The sequence below is a fragment of the Berghia stephanieae genome, chromosome 1 (genome assembly GCF_034508935.2).
Source record: "Berghia stephanieae isolate SIO BIC M18660-M18661 chromosome 1, UCSD_Bste_1.3, whole genome shotgun sequence".
In the NCBI taxonomy this organism is placed as follows: domain Eukaryota; kingdom Metazoa; phylum Mollusca; class Gastropoda; order Nudibranchia; family Aeolidiidae; genus Berghia; species Berghia stephanieae.
Genome location: NC_088360.1, coordinates 23,155,039 through 23,178,375, shown reverse-complemented (window position 1 = coordinate 23,178,375; position 23,337 = coordinate 23,155,039). Strand labels below are relative to the sequence as shown.

Sequence of the window (23,337 nt, the reverse complement as noted above, 5' to 3'; positions counted from 1 at the left end):
GACTATATCATATACTCCAATATAAACTAGATTACTATGATTTGACTTTAAAAATTGAACCATTTGGATAGTTTGAGAAAAGCACAACACAGACAATTTAATTCACAGAATTGCCAGACACATATCAGTTTGCAATAATCACGATTCGATTCTTCAAAGTAAAGCGATGCCATAAAAAAAAAGAATATGGTGACCACTTCTGAGTTGCCTATGGACTTTTTAAAAACCAGATAGGTCAATTTTTTAATGATTTTTTTCCTCTGGATATCATTCTTAATATTGTCTTTCAAAACAATCGGGAAAATGAAAAACTTTTTTTTTCTTCTTCATACATTCGCTTCTAAATTTAAAGTACACTCTGGACATTATAAATTGAAAGGAAAAAAAGATGGAAATCCGAAAATCCAAAGTTTGAGTTTTTGATTTCACAGTTCACTTCAAACATTCTTTTTTTTTATCATTCATTGTCTTTTTGTTTATTTTTTGTGATTTATGAGTCATTTCAGCGCCAGTAAAAAGGAAGAAAATGGGATGGTCAAAAGTTTGTTTTTAAGGGTTTTAAAGCGCTTGCAACACATTTAGGTTATATCAGCGCCAGTAAAAAGGAAGAAAATGGGGTAGTAAAAAAATCTAGAATTACAATTAAAGCACCCAAGAAAAAGTGTAAAAATTTATAGAATTACAATTAAAGCACCCAAGAGAAAGGAAGACAAAGGGGAAATGGGAACAAATAGGGATCAGATGTAGATTCCAAGAGCATACCACCAATGTACTTAGTTTGAGATCACCTCTAAGTCTCATCCGGACACAAGCACACAATCCAACAAAGAGGAACACACTCAAATGCTTACATTATACAAATGAAATAACAAATATAATAATACATAACAGAGAGATGATTTACAAGACAAAAAAATATCATCTCCCAAAATTGACATTTGACTGTTTCCCTCTCAAAGGTATCTGGCCAGGGCCATGACAAAACCAAGTAATCTCATTCCAAGACAAAGACAGAAAGCAAGTTGGAAAACAGATATAGGGGAATAGAAGTCTCGGGTAAGTACCTCCCTGCCCACTATGGGATGGCCAAAAGGGTTATAGATGTACAACTGAGAAAAAGTAAGACAAAGGGGAAAGGTTCAAATGGGGAACAGATGTAGATTCCAAGAGCATACCATCAATATACTTAGTTTGAGATCATCTATAAGTCTAAGCCAGACACCAGCACAGAATCCCACTAAGAGGAATACACTCAAATGCGTACAAACCAATGCATCTTTTTTTTTTAATGTAAAAGTACATAACCCCAACTGAGATGATTTACAAGGAAAAAAATATTATCTCCCAAAACTATAACTATACATTCGACTGTTTCCCTCCCAGTCAAGGACTCCGGCCAGGGTCATGACAAAACTAAGTAATCTCATTCCAAGACAAATACAGAAAGCATTTGGAAAATATATAGGGGTATAGAAGACACAGAAAGTACCTCCCTGCCCACTATGGAAGGTTGGGAACCCCATCCATCATATTCTTTTGACAGATAATTCAGATACAATGTTTGTTTCTAGTTAAATGACAAGTTGAAGCGACAAACCTTCCATACAAAGATCATGTGGAAAAGGGGACACCAAGTCACATCTTGAGCAGTGTTTTAAAAAAAAGTAATAAATAATAACCTGAAGTTGAATCTAAGCTTCAATTTAATTACAAAAACAGATCAAAAAAACGTTACGGGTTTCCCCTTTATCAACAAAACAGGATGATTGAAACACCACAGATGAATGAGATGATGTGGTAGTGGTGTCACTACCACATCATCTCATTCATCTGTGGTGTTTCAATCATCCTGTTTTGTTGATAAAGGGGAAACCCGTAACGTTTATTTGATCTGTTTTTGTAATTAAATTGAAGCTTACATTCAACTTCACGTTATTATTTATTTATTCGAGCTTCGAGCAGCAACATTTACACTTTTTTTTAAAAAGTAACCATTGAAGAAAAACAATTTGCATTTGAGAAAATAAACATGCAATGAACAAATGGACGGAAAGATAGAAAGACTGTTTTTCAATTAGTCTCAGATCGTATCTACATATAAATGGGCACTTGGACTTGGAACAAATCTTAGAAATCAACAGATTGTTTAGAATATTATCATCAGTAGAATTACTATTATTTTAGATCTACATTATTATCAGTTTTAAAGCGTTTGCTAAACTTATAGGTAATTTGAGCAAACATTAAATAGGAACGCACAAATTTTTAATTTTTTTTGTAGAACTGCGCTTGGAAACACACGAGAAAAAGTTTGACAAATTGGACTTGATAAGAGAGAAGGGACAAAGATAAATTCCAAGAGCAAGCTTGAAAACATGTAAGAATCCCACTGTGACACTGGCAAAAGATTTCATCTTGAGCAATACACTCAGATGGCTTTAAGTTACGCAAAGAAAAAAAATATCTCTTACAAAAAGATACACTGTTTCCTCCAAGTAAAAGTAAATCGTCTCGTTCTAGATCAAGGGCACGACACCACATGGAAGGGACAACAATGGGGGAACAGAAGACAGCATGACAAGTTGAAGAAACCCATTTAGCATGCGTAGTACATATTTTTAAAAAAGGCAAAACTTTACATAATCTCTTGTTTATATTATTGAATAAAACATGGATACTCCCTGTCCACAAGTCAGTATGTGAAATGAGAGGGAAATATCATATATTATTGTTACCACATTATATCTGTATAAAAAAACCCTCTCCCCTCAACCCAACGAATTTAAAAACAAATAGTCAGTGCAATTTTTTCTTCTTCAAGAGTTATCTTTCCTTAATTAGTGCAATGATAGTTATCTGGTGTTTTGATAATGAGACCTGACTCTGACATGTTCAATACAGATACAGATATAAATAGCCTTGGGATACAAATAACGGCAAGTGTAAAAATGAAATGAATAAAGAGAGAAACATTTCAATTAGCAAGGCGACAACAAGTCAGATGTAGTTTTGTGACCAGATTGAGGTATATGAAAATTACACACAACACGATTTAGAATTAGACACCCTAAATGTTGCATCAAATTCTAAATGCATAAAATAGTCTGATAATAAACAACTTTGAACACAAGAATGTCTGCCATTCATGAAAAGGTGTGTTCTTTAAATAACCCTAAACCAATAAAAACCTTTTACAAGAATTTCCTTAAATTTCTTATAAATCTAAATATTCCTTCCTTTAACAATATTTTCTTCTTCATGCTCTACTTAAAAGAAGAATTCAAAAATCTTTGCAAGAGCTCATGCGAGTTAGATTTAAAAATGATGAAAACTAATACATTCTTGAATTCTACCATCAACAATGCCACATATACAGGTCAAATTACAAGTGATATTGAACAGGTTTGATTTTTTAACACAGGATTCGACACGAGTTTTAAAAAAATGGATTAAAGTCACTGTTTTTCACATAAAGGCCAAGGCCAAGGTCGTATTTGGCTATTCATGTCGAGTACAGCCTTTCCTCTGTCCTTCTCTCTCTTACACACGTGTCGTATTGTAACTCCCACAGTTGATGCACTTGAGGCCTTCGGTATTGAATTTCTGGTTACATTGCTGGGAATCAAATGCAATAAAAACAGTGTTACTTACAGAATAAAACTATTTGTACTCTGACCAAAATGAAAGAGGACGTGAATAAAGTAAGTAAGTAATATGGTCAATATTTGCTAATATAGACTAAATCGATTCGAGCAAAATATTGATCTCACAGGGATTCACTTTCATTTCCCACTTTTTATTTATTATAAACAAGGAAGGATCGTGTGTTATCAAAGTCCTTATTTGTAGCATTGGCCATAGTTTATAATTTATAGTAAAAGATTTAATGACTGTTTTAATTTAGAATGAGTTTGCAAGTCACAAATAAAACGATCTTCAAAAACAATCTTGTAAATTGTTTCATCCTTAACACTATCCTCACCGTGTTACTGCTGAAAGGTGTCTGTTTCATATTGTAACTTGACAAGATGCACTTGTATGCCTTTTGCAGGTTAAACCTATACAGGTTTGAACTTTACTTAAACCCAACATCATATCCTACTCCTTTTCAGCATGAGAGCAAGAAGAGTGATTCAACTCGAGCAACTTACCTCCCCTTTTAATGCTCTCCTCAGGCAGTTATAGCCAGATCATTTTTATTGTATTGTAAAGCTGAAGAAAGCCCCTGCACAGTATCATAAATTGCTGTTGTGTAGACATTCCATAAAGGAATATAGATTACTCCTCAAACTAATGTCAAAATTACGAAAGAACAAACCACATTGTCAGAGTAAGTAAAAATGCCTGAAGTGGGCTCCAACATGAACCCCCCCCCCCCCCCCCCTTTCAGCCTGTGTTACAATACAATGCCTATTTCATTCCCCCCCCCCCCCCCCCCCCTTCCAACCTGTGTTACAATACAATGCCTATTTCAATCCTCCCCCACTCCCCTTCCAACCTGTGTTACAATACAATGCCTATTTCATTCCCCCCCCCCCCCCCCTTCCAGCCTGTTGTTTTGTTTTGTTTGTTTTTAAGGGTTTTACGGCGCTTGCAACACATTTAGGTTATATCAGCGCCAGTAAAAAGGAAGATAATGGGATAGTAAAAAGTTCTAGAATTACAATTAAAGCACCCAAGAAAAAGTAAGACAAAGGGGAACTGAGAACAAATAGGGATCAGATGTAGATTCCAAGAGCACACCACCAATGTATCCTTCCAGCCTGTGTTACAATACAATGCCTATTTCATTCCCCCCCCCCCCCCCCTTCCAACTTGTTACAATACAATGCCTATTTCATCCCCCCCCCCTCCCCTTCCAGCCTGTGTTACAATACAATGCCAATTTCATTCCCCCCCCCCCCCTTCCAGCCTGTGTTACAATACAATGCCTATTTCATACCCCCCCCCCCACCCCTTCCAACCTGTGTTACAATACAATGCCTATTTCATTTCACCCTTGAGGGAATTACGATGTAAAGGAAATCCTGTCTTGCTGTTAAAAAGGTTAAAATCCAAATCAAGATTTGTGCAGCTATGTGGTCTTGTGGTATGACACTCGCTTTCTGATCGGAAGGTCCTGGGTTCGAGCCTCTTTCAGCGCATAGTTGAGTCCTTGGAAAAGGCTCTTTACTCAAATTCTCTCACTGTACTCAGGTGTAAAATGAGTACCTGACCAAGAACAGCGTTGTCTGTCGGAAAAAATTGTAATATCACCTAACAGGCGTCATGTCTCGTTCTACATGTTACGTGTTGCTGTTGGTCAGGGACCCCTTGTTAAGCGCTTTGGGCATGTTTAGTGGATATTGCGCTATATATAAAAAAGCCCAAGTTAAAGATGAAAATTTAAGTTCCAGCTGTGAAAGGTAGAAAAGCCTACCTGGTGACAATCCTGACAGAGAATCTCCACTGTCAGATTGACCAACTCCTCGGGCATCAAGGTTTCCGAACAAGCTTTGTCCATTTGTTTCCAAATTTCTGACATGTCCTCGAGGGACTCTTTACACAACGGACACTGGTAATGGCTGCCAAAATAAGGACAATGTTTACATCTATTACGTTCAAACATTTTAACAAAAATAAAATAGTTTAAAATCAGTATTGGCAGAAACAGACAAAGCTGAAAGGAAAGAAGCTGATATACAGAGAAGTTGTAAGACATGGAATGAGATAAAAAAAAGTTAGCTCAGGATAGAGAAAGATGGAAACTGTTTGTCTGTGGCCTATACCCTGACCCAGGGTGAAAAAGGCAATGATGATGATGATGATGATTGGCAGAAAACATGTCATGAAAATTTTTATAAAGATGTGATTGTTTTGTAACTATTTATATAGCTATTTAACAGTTTGAAGCAAGAAAAGCCTGTGTAAAAGTGGGGTCATAATTCACTCTTATTTCCAAATAAGTCAGTGTATAGACTAAGATATTCAATTCTTTTTTGCATAGTTTCATAACCAATGTAAACATTTTAAAAATTAAAAATGAAAAAAAAAAAACCCTACATACTATTCTGCGGGGTTGGACCAGAGAGCAAAGGTTCAAATGCCTCTGGATCCGAAAAAAAAAATTGACTATGTTGTTAAGATTAAATAAGAGTCCATCTAGCCATGTATATCAATCTAAACATTTTATAACTTTTAAGTTTTCACATAGGTAGTACTTTATGCACTTGTCCCTTCTATTGTTTTAGACTTTGAAATATTTTATGCCTGTAATTTGTTCATTTGTATTTGCATCTTTAACTTTAAATTTATAATTGTTATGTATAACAACTCTCTCTCCAGCGAATAACCCAGTAATTTTGTCACCCATGAGGAGGGTTATATGGCTGTGAGAACTGTACTGCAAATTAATGATACATAGTGTTGGTACAACTCAATACTAATACCCATAAGGACGCAAACAAACAAACAAACAAAAAGTTAAGGATGGTAAGAACAGTGGATCAAACCTACCCTTGTTTATAGTAGGTTATCAGACATTTCCTGGGAAAGAGAAGAAATATGTTACATACAAATGACTTCAATCTTATAACATCTCTCCAGCTTCTTTCTTTTTATATCGATACATTTTCATAACAACAAATTCAAAAGGCAATTAGCACACAATACTGTTTCATAGTAAACATTTCATTTGTGAAAATATGGTTTTTGTGAAGAAATTTGTGTAGAGAGCTCTAAAAAACGGTAGGGGCTGCCTGAAGCCGGAGATCGTAAAATACTAACGAAAGAGTGAAAATGGAAAGGCTTCGTATGGGAACAAAACAGACAAAGGATGTTTCGGGTACAAACCCTTCGTCAGCACAATACACAAATAAACGTGGAAAACAAATAAAATATAATGAAAAATAATTTGTATTGTCTGTACTCAATGGTGGTTGCAGTATACTGTTGTGCTGATTAAGGGTTTGTACCCGAAATGCCCATTGTCTATTTTGTTCCCATACGAAGCCTTTCCATTTTCACTCTTTCGTTAGTATTGTAGAGAGCTCTATGACTGTACTCTTCTCCTTGTTAGCTTTCAAGGCCTCTGATGTCTCAAAATAAATCATGATATATCCCATTTTCTGGTGGGTACTTTTATACTTTATACTATTCTGGAAGACACTTATACTTTATACTATTTCGGCAGACACTTATACTTTATACTATTCCGGCAGACACTTATACTTTATACTATTCTGGCAGACACTTATACTTTATACTATTCCGGCAGACACTTATACTTTATACTATTCCGGCAGACACTTATACTTTATACTATTCCGGCAGACACTTATACTTTATACTATTCCGGCAGACACTTATACTTTATACTATTCCGGCAGACACTTATACTTTATACTATTCCGGCAGACACTTATAATAATAATAATAATAATAATAATAATAATAATAATAATAATAATAATAATACACATTTATACAGCGCTCATTCTCGTGTAAAACACAAACTCTGGGCACTTTACAATATAAATTATCAATTTTAAGTGAAAAAAAAATAAAAAATAATAATAATAATAATTCATAGCCAAATCAAGGATTCATAGAGTCAATAAATACAAATACAGTAAAAATGTGTCTTGAGATTCTTTTTAAAGGTAGGTAAAGACTTGCACTCCCTCAGACCACGTGGTAGTTCATTCCAAATCTTGGGGCCGAAACAAGCAAATGATCTATCACCAAATTTTGTCCTTGATCGTTTTTCCGAAATTTGCGTTTGGTCATTACATAATCTTAAAGTATAATTTTCAAATTTACACATGACCACGCGATCTGTGAGATATGCCAGTGCTATACCAGTCAAACACTTATAAACAAGACACGCTGCTTTGTAATATGTGCACTTTTCAATGGGCAACCAGTGGAGAGAGGCCAACAAAGGGGTTGCATGATCAATTTTTTTTTGCCAAAAAATAATATTGCTGCACTGTTTTGCAGTAGTTATAATTGTTTTATAGAAGCCTGAGGCAAGTTGACAAGCAGGGAGTTACAATAATCTAGTTTCGAAAAAATGAGGGAAACAACCAATGTTTTACATGTTCCAATTGTAATATACTGATGGATCGTACTGATTTTCTTCAATTGAAAGTATAAAGATTTACAGAGAGCAGAAATGTGAGCTGATATTCTCATTTCTGAATCAAAATAGACACCCAAATTTTTCACAGTCTTTGAAACTTTGAAACTTATACTTTATACTATTCCGGCAGACACTTATACTTTATACTATTCCGGCAGACACTCTTCATTTTTAGGAGGTATTAAATGTATAGCATCTCAACCTGGCAGCTTGGAATTTTTTTTTTGAAAAGCAGAAGAAAACACATCAATTGGTTCAGACTTGGAATACAATCTCTCTGTGTGCTCTTATCGCTTTGAAAGATGATATAAATAGCTCCAAAATGGCTTGGAACAGCAAAAGGATATAACATTAACAAGACATGAGAAGATTTTAAAAGCAAAGGCAGGTAATATCAGTTAATTTCCATTGCAAAACTTTAAACATCACTTTTTAATCTTAGATTATACAACATGTATTTCATAAGATGACTGAAAAAGTATAATCCAATTGCACTAAAATTAACAGAAAGAGCGTTTTGTTTTTTGCTTTATTATCATTATTATTATTATTATAATTATTATTACTATTATTATTATTATTATTACTAATTATTATTATTATTATTATTATTATTATTATTATTATTATTATTATTATTACTATTTTATTATTATTATTATTATTATTATTATTATTATTATTATTATTATTATTATTATTTATTTATTTTTTTCTTCTATTTTTTTTGGAAAAAGAAAGGTAGAAAATTCATGAATTCTCACTGATGAATCATGTGACCACATTTTGGAATATGCATTCCCAAACGAGACGTGTGCAACAGTTCTTGACATATAGGGCAGGGTGACATTGAAATGTTATCCAAACACTGAAAAAAAAAAAGAAAAAGAAAAATTCAAAATTGAAAAATATAAACAAATTAAAGAAGTAAATAATTAGAGCACATGTATAAATTTTATTGTGTTTAAAATATTTAAAAAATTAAAGAAGAAATTAAAGAAGTAAATAATTAGAGCACATGTATAAATTTTATTGTGTTTAAAATATTAAAAAAATTAAAGAAGTAAATAATTAGAGCACATCTATAAATTTTATTGTGTTTAAAATATTTAAAAAATTAAAGAAGTAAATAATTAGAGCACATCTATAAATTTTATTGTGTTTAAAATATTTAAAAAATTAAAGAAGTAAATAATTAGAGCACATCTATAAATTTTATTGTGTTTAAAATATTTAAAAAATTAAAGAAGTAAATAATTAGAGCACATCTATAAATTTTATTGTGTTTAAAATATTAAAAAAATTAAAGAAGTAAATAATTAGAGCACATCTATAAATTTTATTGTGTTTAAAATATTTAAAAAATTAAAGAAGTAAATAATTAGAGCACATCTATAAATTTTATTGTGTTTAAAATATTTAAAAAATTAAAGAAGTAAATAATTAGAGCACATCTATAAATTTTATTGTGTTTAAAATATTAAAAAAATTAAAGAAGTAAATAATTAGAGCACATCTATAAATTTTATTGTGTTTAAAATATTTAAAAAATTAAAGAAGTAAATAATTAGAGCACATCTATAAATTTTATTGTGTGTTATTATTAGTCTAATGACGCTCTTATATCTATTTCCTTGTCAAAATATATAATTCTAAGCTCATTTTTAAAATATCAGTCAGCATGTAGAATTACAGGGGCAGCAATAGTTCAGTTGGTAGAGCAGCCATTCACAACCAAGGGAACCCAACATGCAATCAGGATCAGTCAGGGATTTTGCTGACTCTTCTGCCCGCACATTGACTGGGGAACTGGATTTGTTAGATCTGATGGAAAGTCATTTGTTAGACTTGCATACTTTCCAAATGGTAGCAAGCAATTCGTATTGTGCATTTAGGAGGTGGTCTCATGTTATTCTGGATTCTACATATTCTAATACTGCATGTGAATCACTCTAGGGAAATGGTCCTTGTGTCGAATTTATGGAAATTGAATTATTACTATGGTGTGAAAGATTAGATAATTCCCTTCGTTTTATCGTTAATTTCATAAAAAAATGTAAAAAATTTGCTGAGTTTTGGCCATTTGAAGTAGACAATCTGTTGAAAAGTGGATTTGAGAAAAACGACATCAACGTTTACTAAACTTTTCAGATTGACAACAAGTCTCAAAAGTTGTCTTAATTTTAGCTGAACCATCTTCAGAGTTACTGTAGTTGTTTGTTTGCTCCCAAGAATGTCAAAAGTACTTCCAGTCAGCGATAGGTGGAGTATTTTCCCATAGTGCCTCACATATTTTAATATTCTCATTGTCTGTTGAAGAAGGTTCTTAAGTCTGAAACATTCAATGTTGAGTATTTTGTTATTTTTAAAGCTTTTATTTTCCATTTTGTTCAATACTCTTTGAGTATGTGATGAGTTCTTATCATAGCTGGAATTCATTTTTTGGTAAGTAGGAAAAAAGCAACCCAACAAACCACCATTAATGACAGCGAATTACTATAGCTTTCAGGTGTATGTGGTGTATAAAAGACAAGTTATTCTTTTTTATGTATAAAAGAAACCAAAAGGAAAACCCAAAAAACTGTTATTAGTTGAATGCTGAGATATAAATCTGGTATAAAAGACAATTGTTTAATTTTCCACAAAAAGATTGCCCAGGGTGAAGCCGAGGTTTGTGCCCTGACCTTTCTGTCCACCCAGAGGTGTCTGTTAGATATGACAGAAAGTACTTTGTGATCGACTGATGAGCTATCCAAGCAAGGGCCAATGTCCATTTAATGCTGCAGAAAAGAAGGGGTTTTTTTTTGTCTTCCCTTTCATATTGGTGATGACAGGATGATTGAATCTTTGTTTTGTTTTAGTCATGTCGGTAATGTGTTAGGAGAAGGTGATGAGAATATGTTCAATGAACACTCATAAGATGAATCTCACCTTGTGTTTCCCTTCCAATTCTTTGCTGAGACAAGCGTTGCAAGTGTCACAATGGTAAAAATTGTCTTTAGGACCAACCCTGTGGAGATTTATAAAAACAACTAAAATATATATGGAGATTTGTAAAGAGAAGCATAGTTTTTAAAAATACTGTGAGCTTTTATCTCAAAATAAGATTTGAATTTTTTGCTGTTTTTGACAATCTGAATAAACTGTTACTATATTTGTCTGAGAAATTAAAAAAATGAATTAACTATATATTACCAAAAAGAAAAGACATGGCATGCAGCAACACACAAAATATCAATCATTATTTTTGAAATATATAAAAAGGTATATCGCAATTTTTTTATAGATTAACTATGCTCACTATCACAATGTTTTCTCTCAGGGTGTTTTAAATCCAAAGTTTTCACGAATCCAAAAAAAAAAATATTTTAATTTTCAAAAAAATCTAATCAGAACTTCAAAAGTTCTTGGCTTATAAAAATCCGTCCTTCAGAGGAAAATATAAATTGGATTTGGGATCGATCTCAATCCATTTAATAATAATAATAATAATAATAATAATAATAATAATAATGATAATAATAATAATAATAATAGTAATAATAATAATAATAATAATGATAATAATAATGATAATAATAATGATAATAATAATAATAATAATAATAATAATAATAATAATAATAATAATAATAATAATAATAATAATAATAATAATAATAATAGTATAATAATAATAATAATAATAAATAATAATAATAATAAATAATAATAATAATAATAATAATAATAATAATAATAATAATAATAATAATAATAAAATAATAATAATATAATAATAATATATAATAATAATAATAATAAATAATAATAATAATATAATAATAATAATAATAATGAAAAATAATAATAATTAATAATATATAATAATAAAAAAATAATAATAATAATAATAATAATAATAATAATAATATAATGATGATGATGATGATGATGATGATGATGATGATGATGATGATGATGATGATGATGAGATGATGATGATGATGATGATGATGATGATGATGATATATAATAATAATAATAATAATAATATAATAATAATAATAATAATAATAATAATAATAATAATAATAATAATAATAATAATAATAATAATGATAATAATAATAATATTAATAATGATGAATAATAATAATAATAATAATAATAATAATAATAATAATAATAATAATAATAATAATAATAATAATAATAATAATAATAATTATTATTATGATGATGATGATGATGATGATGATGATGATGATGATGATGATGATGATGATGATGATGATGATGATGATGAATAATAATAATAATAATAATAATGATAATAATAATAATGATAATGATAATAATAATAATAATAATAATAATAATAATAATAATAATAATAATAATAATAATAATAATATAATAATAATAACAATAATAATAATAATAATACTTTATTGCATCCCAAAAAGGAAGATTTTTGTACAGACGTATTACAATTTACACAGTAAGATAAATAGATAATGGAAATATGACGTATATATAAATAAGGAGTGGTTTCACAGCCAGAGCCGTGCTTTATATATGAATAATTTCAACACCGTAAAATAGCTAAAATTGTCACTAGAAATTGAATTTTGAATAGACTGCAAAACAAATAAATGAATAAATTAATATTTACATTATTTGGAAGTAAAAAAGTGAAAATAATTACATATTAATTATTGCTTGTTGTTATAAAGCCTTATACTGGATGTCAGAAAAAAGATTTTCGGTGTCTCTCTGTTTTCGTTGAAATACAGAAAGGGCGACCACTCCTTCCTGACATAATAACTGATGGTCTTAGTGGATGAAGCTGGGCATTTAATATTTCAGTTGTTTTACTAATACAAAATTTCTCATATAAAAGATCTACATTGCCAACATGGTTTATAAAGCATTTAATGGATTTTTTAATATTTGAATTTATTTTGTTCCTTTCCACTGCTAAGCAATTGCCTCCCCAAGCTGTTAAACAAAATGACAAGACACTTTTGATCACTGCTTTATAAAAAATGTGCAGAGGGTTTTATCTATTCTAAACTGAGAAAGTTTCGATAAAAAACAAGTATGTCTGCACATCTTATGTTTAATTATTTTCAATTGTTCATCCCACTTGAGCCTGTCATCAATCATTACACCAAGGTATTTGTAGTGAGGAACTCGCTGGACGAATTGGTCCTTTAATTTTAACAGTTCTATCAGTTCCTTCACTCTCTTAAAGTCAATCACTAGCTCCATTGTCTTGCTTATGTTAAGCTTTAGGTGGTGGGCATCACACCAAGACACAAATCTATCAATTTCTTGTCTATAAGCCACTTGTTGCCACTTGTTATAAAGCCTTGAAGAGCGGTGTCATCTGCAAACTTTATTAAAGGTACATTCAGGTTTTGACTTCTACAGTAATTCGTGTATATTGTGAATAATACAGGGGACAATACACAACCTTGAGCAGCACCAGTATTTGTAGTTATACAGGAAGACACGTTTTGTCCTAAATGAACATACTGTGCTCTCTCCGTAAGAAATTCGAGCACCCAAGCAATTATATACTTGTTTAAATTCAGACTAGTCAAATTTTTGAACAACCAACTGAGATTGCATTGTATTAAACGCTGAAGAAAAATCTACAAAAAGCAATCTGCAATAGCTCTTAGCGTAATCTAGATGCCTGTAAATGTTGTTTGTAAACAGCAACATGTGAAGTGAGTACTCTACCAACTATTGAGACCTTCTCTTGGCTTATACTCGCCTGCAAATGCCACATTTATCACAGTGAAATTGACTGTTATTCACATCAAACAGACGGCATACTGCGCAAAAGTATTCCCCAAAAAGCACATCACAAGAAGAACATTTTTGGGAAACCTGTAATAGAATGATAAATAAATAAATACACAAACATATATATAATAGCACATTTCCAAAATGTCATAACTCAATGTGCTCCAAGTTTCTTTAGCTATTTAGTTAACAGTCCATTTGGAACCAAAAATTGATTCCATTCAAACTAGTTATATGTTGAGTCAGGCGCTTTTAATTGGAACAAATATTCTTACAATATTTGCCATTATCAAAACCCAGTAATGACTAAACACTGAGTGGAGTGGAGTGTGAAGTGCTTAACACAAGGATCAGAATTTTGTGATTTTTGTCATCCATCTAATCCAGGATTATGCTCAACATCTCTTTGACATTCTTGTACGATGAAATATCATCCCCCTCAACCACTGATGCTACATGACTAGGTTTTTTACAAAATGAAGAAAAAAAAAAGAAAAGAAAAACTCACGATTGAGCGTTTTGCAACATTTCTATTTTAAAAAAGGAAATAATAGAAAAAAACTGAAAATCAAAATAGTGCCACATAGATGGAAGTTAAAATTTGACTCCAAAATAAATTTCTGTCTGGGAATTTTAAAAATAATGACAAATTAAAATAGAAAAGAGTAAAATGCAATTTGTACATTGAATATTGTAAGGAAAACTGGAGCAGACTCATTTCATCCCATCCTAAACAGTGTCTCTCATGTTATGAAACTTAGCAATGTTGCTTTTTTTATATCACGACAGGACATGCTTTCTGCAACATATTGATCTAATACTATGACACTCTGCTCTTGACCTATAGGTCCTGGGTTTGGGTCTCGCTGTGAGTAGCTTGAATTCGTTAACTTTAGATCATTAAAAAGAGTAAAGGAAAGAAAAAAAAGGGACAAAAAAAAAACAACTTACATTTTGAACTGTATGACATTTGATACACTGGATATTTTCCACCTCATGCCGGTCCATTTCATGAGTGCTGGTATCATCATGACAAAAACGACATGGATAAAATCTACCACAGCATTTGGCCTGGAATGAAAAAACATTGAAACACATAAAGTTTGACCTTCAACAAACACAAAATATGCCATATGCATGTGATGAGTCAGAAATACAAAGAAAAATATCAATTTGAATGACATAGACCCCCTAGGGCTTCCAGTCTAGTTTAGCAACTCTGTGTAAAAGATTAGTTCATGCAGAAAAATGGTCGATATAACTGAGTGTTGTTACTGATCTCACAGGATTTTCAAGATGCACAGCATTATTAAATTTAATTCACATGTATTTTTAAAAACATTCTTAATAAAAGAGAGAAAGAAAAGAAAAAAGTGATCTTGTTAAAAAAAAATCCTTATTTTGACCATTAAAAAAAACAACCCCCCCCCCTCCCCCCTCCCTTGAAAATATCCACTTAACATGTTCAAAATGCTTACAATACAAGGGGTTCCTAGCCAAAAGCAACTCTTAACACTTAGGATGAGACATGACAAGAGCAAGCAAATAATTAAATTTCAAATTGCCTCGGGTCCCACAAAAGGGAGAAATGAAGGATACATCAGTGGAAACCTTCGCGTATCAACGATCTGAGGGGGGAGGTAGGGGACAGGGGGGGGGGGGGGGGGGGGGGGGGGGGGGGTTAAACAGTGGATTCTGATCAATTGTTGCCACACTGGAAAAAATGAGAGCTCGAGTGACAAGAGTGCACCCCTAGAAAAGGCGATATTGCAACATGAAAATGATAGCGCTCGATCCACACGAGTAAACAAACTCAAAAGCACACAGAGGAAAATGGATTTCTACACCTTGCCACATCCAACCTACATTCCTGACCTAGCACCTTAATCCAAGCCTCAGTAACACACTTTATAGTCACCTGGAACAACTACAAAAGACGTCTAATTTCTACGTCATGGCACAAGACCAACGGCTAGAGCTCAGGTGGTCGCTGGTTCCGATAAGTAAGTAAGTAAGTAAGTAAACACCTTCAGACCTCTTATTCCCTACATTGAAGGAGTATCTCAAAGGAAACAACACTATGAAAGCGACAAAGGCGTGAATGCTGCTGTCCCATCTTGGTGTAGAGAGAAAGGACGTCAGTTTTCTTGTTGAGGGAATGTGTCAAATGGTGCTGCATAGGTAGCTCTGTGTTGATTGATTGTGACAGTGACTTATGTACATAAAGTAAGCAATCTGTAACTGAGATTACAAGCATTCTTTTGATGTATTGTTTAACGAATTATTTCTAAAAATGAGGGAGTTATTACAGAAATTGCAAAACTTTTCAATCCACCTGTGTAACTGGTGATTGGTAGTCCACCCCCATGTGCAGGTCTGAAAACCTTAATTGTTTTGAACTCATTGTTGTGATGGAAATGCATTCAAACCAATGTAAAATATTGACCATTACAAGTTAAATCAATCCCATAATTTTGTTCGGTACTAATACTAATCAGACCTGCAACATCAAGCCCACCCACTTTCCAATTGTACATTTTCAAAAATATTTTCAAAACTTTTTAGATTACGCCTTAACGAAATTTAACCACCAATTTAACCCTCTTATCACTCAGAGCCACCATCGTGGATTTCTCAGTAGACCGCTCAGAGTCCCGATCATGGCTTTAGAACCCAGCTTCTTTATTGAGTCTAGTTACATCGCTTAAATATCTCTGGCCAATAAAATATGCGACTTTCCTCTAGAGAAGGTATCAAACTTTGTTTTGCTGGCAACAACAATGGATGTTGTTATACTTTGTTATGTTCTACAGATGTCAAATGATTTTTTCTCCCCCAAAAATCCATTTCGTTGCTTTCATTTGTCATGTTAAAAACATGCACAGTGCTGTCTATTTTTCACATTTTCTTTGTAAACTATATACGATTTTTCATTTTCATATTTTTGAAACTTTGGACTCATTTTTTTCCTGCTGTTGAAAAAAAGTTCATGGCAAATCCATGAGCTAAAAATGACTTTTATATCGGAATAAAACGAAAGAATTACTTTATCTTGTTTGTTGTATCTTTTTACAGTTACAAATATGTACCTATGACCTATACTAGATAGATGTGTCTCTCTATACTTGGTAGGTTTTGAAAGAAATTGTATTGAATTGCCTACGATTATTTTTGCGCACTGTGTCAAATTCAATCTGAATCCTGATTTTAACCGACATTTTGAATGCACTTTAATTTTTCAGATGGGTTAAGAAAGAATAAGAGGGTTACGTTCTGGGAAACTTGCCCTCTGACTAAGTAAGTAAGAGTAAGAGTAGGGAGTTTAATAGAAATTCTAAATGTACCTCACACACTTGAAACCAATGTCATATGAAAGAGCTGGCAACACAGATTACAAAACAGTTTGAATTTTGTTTCTATCTTGATTAGAAATGTAGTTACGGTAGTTCAAAGACTGAAATTTCAGACCGTTTTTACCCCAAAATTACCATTGCAAAGTTGTGACCGAAATCGCGTGATGTTAATAAAAAATGGTTAAAACAGTCAATATGGAGTTCTTATCATATATTGTATACCAAAATGTTTGTCATATCGAGGACAATGCATTTACATTAATAAAGAGGAAGATAAACAGTTCAAATTAACACATTATTACATAATATGACGCAAATGTTACATAATCAAAAACTCGGCTAGACGTAAGAAACAATTTGCTCTATCACTTTTGGATTTATCCCCAATATCTCACTGAAACAATTGCAAATAATGACCCTCTTTTAATTAATACATAGAGAATAAAAAAGGGTTTGAGAGTATTTAAATGAAAAGATATAAGCATGTTGTGTAATGACATAATGAGTTTATTTTTACCTATGGCAATTTAATTGCATATAAATAAAATGGTAGATTGAAAAAGTTCAAATAAATTGAAACAGATTCCCTATTATAATTAGAAGGAAAGTTCTGGCTTTTAATACTTTAAAAAATTATGCTGAACCACTTTGGGTTTATTGCTTTACATCATTTGAATTGACAATTAATATAATTTTATTCCCCCCCCCCCCCCCCCCCTTCTCTCTCAATGTATGGGGGTGTCAAAACTAATAGAACTTCTTACCATAATAATTATTAAGGCTAAGGCCTTTAGAATATGGATACAAATGATAACAAACATATCTAAACATATGGGAAAGAAACTTGATGACTTGATGGCAAAGTAAAATAAAATTAAATTAAAGCAATTGGTATTTTTAAAATATCGATATTATTGATATCGGATTTCACAAAGAGAAGAAATATACGAACTTTTAAAACAAAAACTATAAAATGCCTATAAATAAAGTTGGAAAGTATGTATTTCAAAATAAAAACATAGTAAATAATAGTACTGAAAATATTATGGACTAAATTTAACATAATACATAATAAATTTAAAATATCGATATCGCCCGGCAGCCATGATGAGAAGATCTGTAAACAAGGCATTTCTGCGCAGAGTTAAAAGGTGTCTGCGCATCGATATAGAGCCCTGAAATTTGGCATGAATAAAGTTTAGATGTTATTCTAAAAACAAGCGTTTAAATTTTAAAAACACACGCGGTAAACAAAAAAATAAATGCATTTGAAAATTGCCAAATTTTAACTTCATATAACTTCTGGAATTATTAATGGATTTTTCCTTAATTGGCACCATTTAAAAGGAAATTGAAAGACGAAAATAATGATACCAAAATATCTGCGATATTCCTCTTTATAACGAAGTTATGCATCTTTAATTAAACCCCCCAAAACGCGAACGGCAATTTCCAGTCACAACTTTCCTATGGGCGAGTTGGGTCAAAATTTGACTGCCACTGCTGCTGCTCACTAAACTGCCTAGTAAGAGTAAGTCTAAATAAGTGCCACTCTAATTGGCAGACCCTGTCTAAACATCAGTTCACTTATTCAGATAGAGAGAGAGAGAGAGAGAGAGAGAGAGAGAGAGAGAGAGAGAGAGAGAGAGAGAGAGAGAGAGAGAGAGAGAGAGAGAGAGAGAGAGAGATGACTAATCGCTGATAGATTCCTAATATAAGATACCTTCAAGTTGCATTTTCGTTTATAATGGGAGCAAGCCCATTTTAATTTCTGATCCACATCACTTGTATTTGTATCATCTACAACAGAAGTTGAGGCAGACGGTTGCATGTCGTCATCAGCCATTCCTTCCTTGTACCTCGGGAATATGAAGTTATGAAGTGCGGACTTCAAATGGGTGCAGTTCTCAAAGCAAACAAATAAGGCTGTCATTATTCCCAGACGCCTGTCTGGGGATAATAAAAATTCGTTATCCCCAGACAGGTGTCTGGGGATAACCAATTTTTGTTATCCCCAGACACCTGTCTGAGGATACTATCCCCAGACGCATGTAGCAAGTGGGCAGAAAGATTTTATGCAAAATGCCAAACTAGGCGTGAAAAATACCAAATATTCTGGAAAAAATACTAGTGGTTGTGTCCCAAAACAGTTAATATATCAAGTGATATTTAACACAAGATGAAAGTAAATAGTGATCAAATGTCAAATCCAGCTCTTTTTAAAAAAATATTTTAAAGCAAATGGATCAATTAAATTTCTTTTGTTACTTTGATCTGAAAACGTCAAACTGGCAATTCGACTTTTTATTTTCAACCAGGAAGAAAGTTGTTAATCATCAAATCTGTTCATAGTCCACCAACCATTTAAATTTTCATTACCAACCTACCTGTTAACTTTATTGATCATCTCTTGTTTCTATAATTTGCTCATTCTGGCCACAATTTTGGGACGACCGGAATAATTTTTATGTCGCGGACGAATTCCTAGGCCATGGTGTTGTTCGCCCCAAAGCCCAAAACCCACACCTGTTATTTTCCTGTCTGCTTCGCACAGGACAATACAATTTAGTATCACACGTCCACAAAACTAGATCCAACAACATATTTTTATTCGAATCAGAGATGAAAATAACCTACCAAAACAAGGAAGCAAAAATGGTGGAAATATGTTTAGCTCATACTCATATATGAATTTAAAATATTCTGATAGCGGTGTCGATAGGCAGCTCAGTGGGTAAGGCCACCTTTCATTTTACTCCTTTTAGCTGCACAGGTTCGACCCAGTCGCGACCCCCCCCCCCCCCCCCCCCCCCCCCCCCCACTCATTTTTTTTTTTTTTTTTTTTTTTACTTTTCTTTCTTTCTTCCCAATTGATTTTCATTGTTTTCACTTTTGTTCCGAGTTCCGAGCAAGAGTTTTTTTTTAATCAGTTGAATTTTTTATTTCTCCGATAATATTATTTCATTATTTAATTTGCTCTAGATCTACTATTGTTTTTTTTTGTTTTGTTTTGGTCAATGATAATAATAATAATAATAATAATAATAATAATAATAATAATAATAATAATAATAATAATAATAATAATTGTAATATTTGTAATATTTGTTATTATTATTACGATTACCATCATAATCATTATTATATTATTATCAATAATAGTATTATTTTTATTATTAATACTCTTATTATCATACTATTACTATTATTATTATTATTATTATTATTATTATTATTATTATTATTATTATTATTATTATTATAATTGTTATTATTATTATTATTATTATTATTATTATTATTATTATTATTATTATTATTATTATTATTATTATTATTATTATTATTATTGTTAACACTATATTCTGCTCCGAGGGAAATCTCTCTTTTTTTTAATATATATTTTGACCTAAACCTTAGAGTTTTTTGTTTGCTAACCCTTTATGTAAATGTTCCGTTTCTGAGCATGAATTTCTTAAATTGTTTTTATTTTTAAAACAATTATTGTTTTTATTTTTAAAACAATTATTGTTTTGTTTTTTTTCTCCTCTATCTGACCATTTGGTCGCTCTCTGAATATTTCTGTTTGTTTGCTTTTTAATTATTCATTCTTTTAAGACACTATTTGAGATCGGAGTGGGGACGAATATATTTGCTAGAAACTAGAAAAAAACAAGAGAGAGAGAGAGAGAGAGAGGAGAGAGAGAGAGAGAGAGAGAGAGAGAGAGAGAGAGAGAGAGTTTAATAATAAAAAAAAGAGGTGGGGGGAGGATGGATGGGACATTTATCCCTTTCAACGTTCTGTAAAAAGAAGACGGAATTAAAAAAAAAAAAAAAGTGACGTTACCAGGATTCGAACCCACAACGTCGATTATGGTCTAACTTCCAGGGCAGACGACTAAACCATTCGGCCATGACACCCACTTCGAAGTCGACGCATATTATGTATATGTAGTAACAACTGCTTTTAATGTTGGTTAATTTTATGTTTTTATAGATATTTTATTAACTTTCCTTATTTCTATGTGCATCTGGAAACATTCCATATTCTGGAATGTGGATGATTGTTTAAAAGAGCGGAGTTTCAAATATGCGTCTGGGGATAATGAAAATTCGTTATCCCCAGACAGGTGTCTGGGGATAACAAATTTTTATTATCCCCAGACAGGTGTCTGGGGATAATCACAGCGAACAAATAAATCTCAGAGATAAAGATTTTAATTGTAGCAAAGTAGAAATGTAAACAACGGGGACCTGGGGATAAGAACAAGAGGACAGTTTTGCCAGATTAATTTTGCAAAAAGTGCCAAATGGGTCACAGAAAAATTGCATGAAAAAATACCCAACTTTTCCTAGCATCATCATTTCTGTTAAAATGTGCATTAAAATGGAAATAAATCTTAATTTTCCCTTTGCTGTGAGAAGTGTCTTGACGATATTTATAGAAAAATTCGCCTCGTCTTGCCAGGTTGGTGAAAAGTATTATTTTATGAAATAAGTGTTAACTAGTGCGGGGCGGTCCTTGGCAAGCTTAAGGACCACGGTCCTACGGTCCTTGGGAAATGAAGACCGCAAGGACCGGTCTCTAGACCGGTCCGTTCATTCTTGAACCGTTAAAGACCGCTACACGATGAAAACCGTGGCCTACAGGAGTAAAACACACGGAGTAGTCACACTCATTTCAAATTGTAACCTAATTAGAGAAGAGGGGTGATGCCTTCTTTATTTGCTCACCGTACTTCATTGTTACTTCGATAATTTAATAAAATTTGAAATTTATCCCCATTAACGGAGATAATGGCATCGCCCAAGGCGTTGATCGAGTTGTTCGTGGCGTTGATACACACACGCAACTCCTACCCCCCCCCCCCCCCCACACACACACACACACATTAGAGGGCAGCGAGCATTGAAGAGTAAGAGAGAGACGTGAAGTTATAATAAGAGGGGGTGGATGAGGTGATAAGAGGGGTCGATGGTGACTTTTCGCCAGATCTAACAAACTCAGCTACCCATTCATTGCTGAGTAGACAGGGATTCAGAAAAAAATCGACTGCACCCGGGATCGATCTCTGGCCCTTTGCGTATAAAGAGAGTGCTCTATCAACTGAGCTATCGGGGTCCCAAATATTCTATTGGACCTTTTAAAAATACAGACGTTATAACTGGTTTTTTTTGGACGGAAGAAACTAATGAAACTCATATTACTTGATTAGTTAAAACACCAAACGAAATTTTAATATTATTGTATTATTTTAAATGACAACAATGCGATAGAAAGGAGTGGCGACAAGAGATGGACAAAAGAAAACAAAAAATCAGACTTGCAACTTGCTAGGTTCGACACACACACACACACACACACACACACACACACACATCTTTAGTAGTCACATACATTTCAAACAATAACCCATTAGAGAAGAGGGGTCATGCCTTCATCATAGATCATTGTCATTGCGATCATTATGGTGTAGTAAATTTTGAAATTTACCCCGTATAATGGAATCGTCCAAGGCGTGCGCCTCCTGTTCCCCCCATCTCACACACGAAAGGGCGGTTTGCGGAGTGGAGGGAGGTGGTCGTCTGCCTCTATGGTCGTCTGTGTCGTTTAGTGTATGGCAAAGGGGGGTGGGTGCGATTAATTAAGTGGGATGGGTGGTGATTGGTGGAAGATAGGCAAAGGACCGAGGCAACGAATCGCTGGGGAAGTAGTATGGCGCGAGACCGTTGAAAGGTGATAAGAAGTGAGGACCGCCGGCGGTCTTCCTCTTTGGGACTGGACCACGGTTCACAGCTAAAAGACCGTGGGACCGGTCCTCGGTCCGGTCCTCAGCGCGGCACTAGTGTTAACGTGTCAATAAATCAAATAAATAACATGAAATGGAATGCAAGAACAGATCAAATAAACGTTTCGGGTTTCCCCTTTATCAACAAAAGTCTGAATGAAACACTACAGATGAATGAGATAATATCATTGTTGTCACATAATGTCAGATAATGTCACAATATCTCACTCATCTTTAGTGTTTCATTCATCCAGTTTTGTTGATAAAGGGGAAA

General features: G+C 32.9%; 1 protein-coding gene across 2 annotated transcripts; it reads right to left on the bottom strand.

The window, feature by feature from the left end:
* Window positions 1-447: 447 nt before the first annotated feature.
* LOC144970536 (RING finger and CHY zinc finger domain-containing protein 1-like) lies at window positions 448-21,558 on the bottom strand. 2 transcript variants are annotated; one of them, XM_078910288.1, is made up of 9 exons: window positions 21,474-21,558; window positions 18,998-19,198; window positions 14,873-14,992; window positions 13,890-14,005; window positions 11,054-11,132; window positions 8,887-8,990; window positions 6,496-6,525; window positions 5,420-5,564; window positions 448-3,615 (listed from the first exon to the last, which is right to left on the bottom strand). In XM_078910288.1, exons 2-9 carry the CDS (start codon window positions 19,118-19,120, stop codon window positions 3,541-3,543), a joined length of 792 nt encoding a protein of 263 aa, XP_078766414.1. In that variant the 5' UTR covers window positions 19,121-19,198; window positions 21,474-21,558; the 3' UTR covers window positions 448-3,540. The 2 variants fall into 2 exon arrangements, with proteins under 2 accessions (XP_078766414.1, XP_078766405.1); XM_078910279.1 differs by lacking the exon at window positions 21,474-21,558 and having other exon boundaries at window positions 18,998-19,277.
* Window positions 21,559-23,337: the final 1,779 nt, after the last annotated feature.